At 33.6% G+C, this 2856-nt stretch overlaps 1 protein-coding gene across 1 annotated transcript; it reads left to right on the forward strand.

Moving 5' to 3' along the window:
* The first annotated feature begins 550 nt into the window (after positions 1–550).
* LOC132035518 (pistil-specific extensin-like protein) lies at positions 551–2351 on the forward strand. The gene is made up of 2 exons (XM_059425811.1): positions 551–1050; positions 1789–2351. The coding sequence occupies exons 1-2, from the start codon at positions 597–599 to the stop codon at positions 2124–2126; spliced, it is 792 nt and encodes a 263-aa protein (XP_059281794.1). The 5' UTR covers positions 551–596; the 3' UTR covers positions 2127–2351.
* The last annotated feature ends 505 nt before the right edge of the window (positions 2352–2856 follow it).

Consider the following 2856-nt stretch of genomic DNA (forward strand, 5'->3'; position numbering starts at 1 on the left):
TGTTATCCGACACCGCTTCGTCGAAATTTTTAATCGAATAAACATATATAGATAATATAAAATGGCATTGCTTGACAATTTGCATGTCTTAGGCTACTTGTTAAGTGCATTATATGTCTACTTTAGTTTTTAGCCTCAACTCCAATATCTAGTTTTAAAATTCTTTTGAGCGCAAGTTATTAAAAAAAAAAAAATAGAGGTTGCAAAGCTTCAATTCAGTAATATATGGAGTATAAATCGTTTTAACCACTCTATCAAAGCTCGTGATATAAAACTATTATGAATGATTTTTTTTTAAAATAAAAATAAACGAGGTGTACCTAAATTAGAACTTAATATCCTTGAATTGTTTTATACTAATATGATTTGTATTGTTCTTTTTTTTCTTCAAATATAATGCCGTTATAATGTTCTTTTCATTGGTTTTACTTCTTTAATTTTAAATATTCGCATCATTTACTGAAAATTTTGCGTAAGCAGTCAACCAACACATGTACGTACCAGCTAATTCTGCCCCTATAAATTCACACCTCTTACTTCCCTTTACACACACAACTTAGTTGAGTTCATCAGTTGAGAACAATTTAGCTACAACAATGGCAAAGGCCCTTGTTCTTTTTCAGATTTCAGTGTTATTACTTAGCTCATTCACTACAGTTCTTAGCCATGGTGATGAGTGGTACTCATTAGACAAAAATGTTGACCACCTTTCACCAGCCCAAGCCCCTAAGCCTCACCACCACCACCCCAAACATTCCCCTACCCCTTCACCAACTTATACTCCAACTAAGCCACCAGCTAAATCTCCAACTCCACCACCAGCTAAGGCCCCAACTCCACCACCAGCTAAGGCCCCAACTCCACCAGCTTATAGCCCATCAAAACCACCAGCTAAGCCACCAGTTAAACCACCAACACCATCAGTTAAGCCACCAACACCATCACCTTATTATCCTACTAGGAAACCTGTAGCTGTAAGAGGCCTTGTTTACTGCAAATCTTGCAAGTACAGAGGGGTTAATACTCTTAACCAAGCTACCCCACTCCAGGGTTTGTTCATTTCCTTGTTCTTTTTTTATTCCAGTAATTAACATATCATGTGACTGACTTATGTCAAAAATCAAAATCCTTCTAAACTTGCATTATTATTCTTCTTTCTTTCATCATATCATGTGATGACTTATGTCATTTTAGTTGTGAGGAGCTCATAATATATGACTATTTATTTATTTATTTTTGCTAGAAAGAGAATAGATCTTATTATCTATAAATCATACTTAATTAAAGAAGGAAAGAATTAGTGACGATAATCTATCGCTAAATGGCCTGTAACTAACAAGATTCTTTGACAATCTACCACTTATTTATCGTTAAATAGGTTTACCGGCAGTTTTTTGTTATTTAGCAAGAGAAATTGTTTTCTTTTGTAGTTCTCTTTCTTACACTTGTATGAACCTTATTCAATGTCTCAAAGCTACATAGCTAAATTTATAGTACCATAGAAACCACGAAAAAGGGCTTTGCCAAGATGATTCATTTTTCGTTTTGCAAAACTCTTGCTACCATATCAAAATTTAGTGAATATGTTTGACTACAATATTTAAATTGACTTGAATTTGTTTTTTCCATTTATTGCAGATTGTCCTTGTTATGGTTTTTAATTTATATAAGATGACTTGTGTTCGCACCAGACGCTTTAGTTATTTACCATCCACATTAGTTGAAGTTGAAAACGAGTAGTATATTTGATATAGATATACTGAATGGCTATACATTATTATGTTGCAGGAGCTGTAGTAAAGCTAGTATGCAACAACACAAAGAAAGCACTAGTTGAACAGGGCAAGACAGACAAGAATGGTTTCTTCTGGGTCATGCCAAAACTATTGACCTCAGGAGCCTACCACAAGTGCAAAGTGTTCTTGGTCTCATCAAACAATTCTTACTGTGATGTCCCAACTAATTACAATGGTGGAATATCTGGTGCTTTGCTCAAGTACACCCCATTTCCCAAGAACCCTGTCCCTGTTAAACCAAAATTTGATGTCTTCACTGTTGGGCCTTTTGGATTTGAACCCTCAAAAAAGGTTCCTTGCAAGAAGTTACATTATGAAATTTATAATTAAGATAGGATGGAGAAGTAATTAAGGGCTAAATGTGGAAGGAGTTAATTAAGTGTTGGAGAAAGAAAAATTTGGAGTAGCCTTTTTCCTTGTGTCCTTGTTATTCCATTAATAAATGATGTAAGAGGAAAGAAAATGTGGAGTAGTTTAATTTTCTTGTTTTCCAATTTCGTTTCTGTCTGTTTAAAGCCCAAACAAGTGAAAGGGATTTACAAAGTTTTTCTTCTATGTTTGCGCTTTTTCCCTCTAACTTCCTAACATAATGTTATGGCCTTATGGGACTTGTTTCAGCCACCTAACACCTAATACCTTCATGGATTGTCACATATGTGATAGGCAGCTTTGACAATATTTGGTTAAATCGAGTATTTAAGTTGAAATCGAAGAAGTATTTGAATGTTATTTTTAAGACATAAGTACTTTCACTCGAAAATAAACTTTACGAAAATTTAAAATTTATGAAGAGAAACTATTATCTCTTGAAATATTGCTCAAATTAATATTTCATGTTTCAAATTAAAGTATCTCAAATTGACACGTGCAACTCGCGTACGCTAAAACTAGTAAATATAATTCTTCCTCTGTCTCAAAATATTTGTCGCATTTTTCATTTACATGCCCATTAAGAAAACATAAGCATTTTGACTATTTTACTTTCTTAACATATTTCGTCATGTTCTCTCTCGTCAATAAATATTTACTCCATTAATGATGAAACTTCTTAAATGTTGGT

Source organism: Lycium ferocissimum, chromosome 10 (genome assembly GCF_029784015.1).
Source record: "Lycium ferocissimum isolate CSIRO_LF1 chromosome 10, AGI_CSIRO_Lferr_CH_V1, whole genome shotgun sequence".
Classification (NCBI taxonomy): Eukaryota; Viridiplantae; Streptophyta; class Magnoliopsida; order Solanales; family Solanaceae; genus Lycium; species Lycium ferocissimum.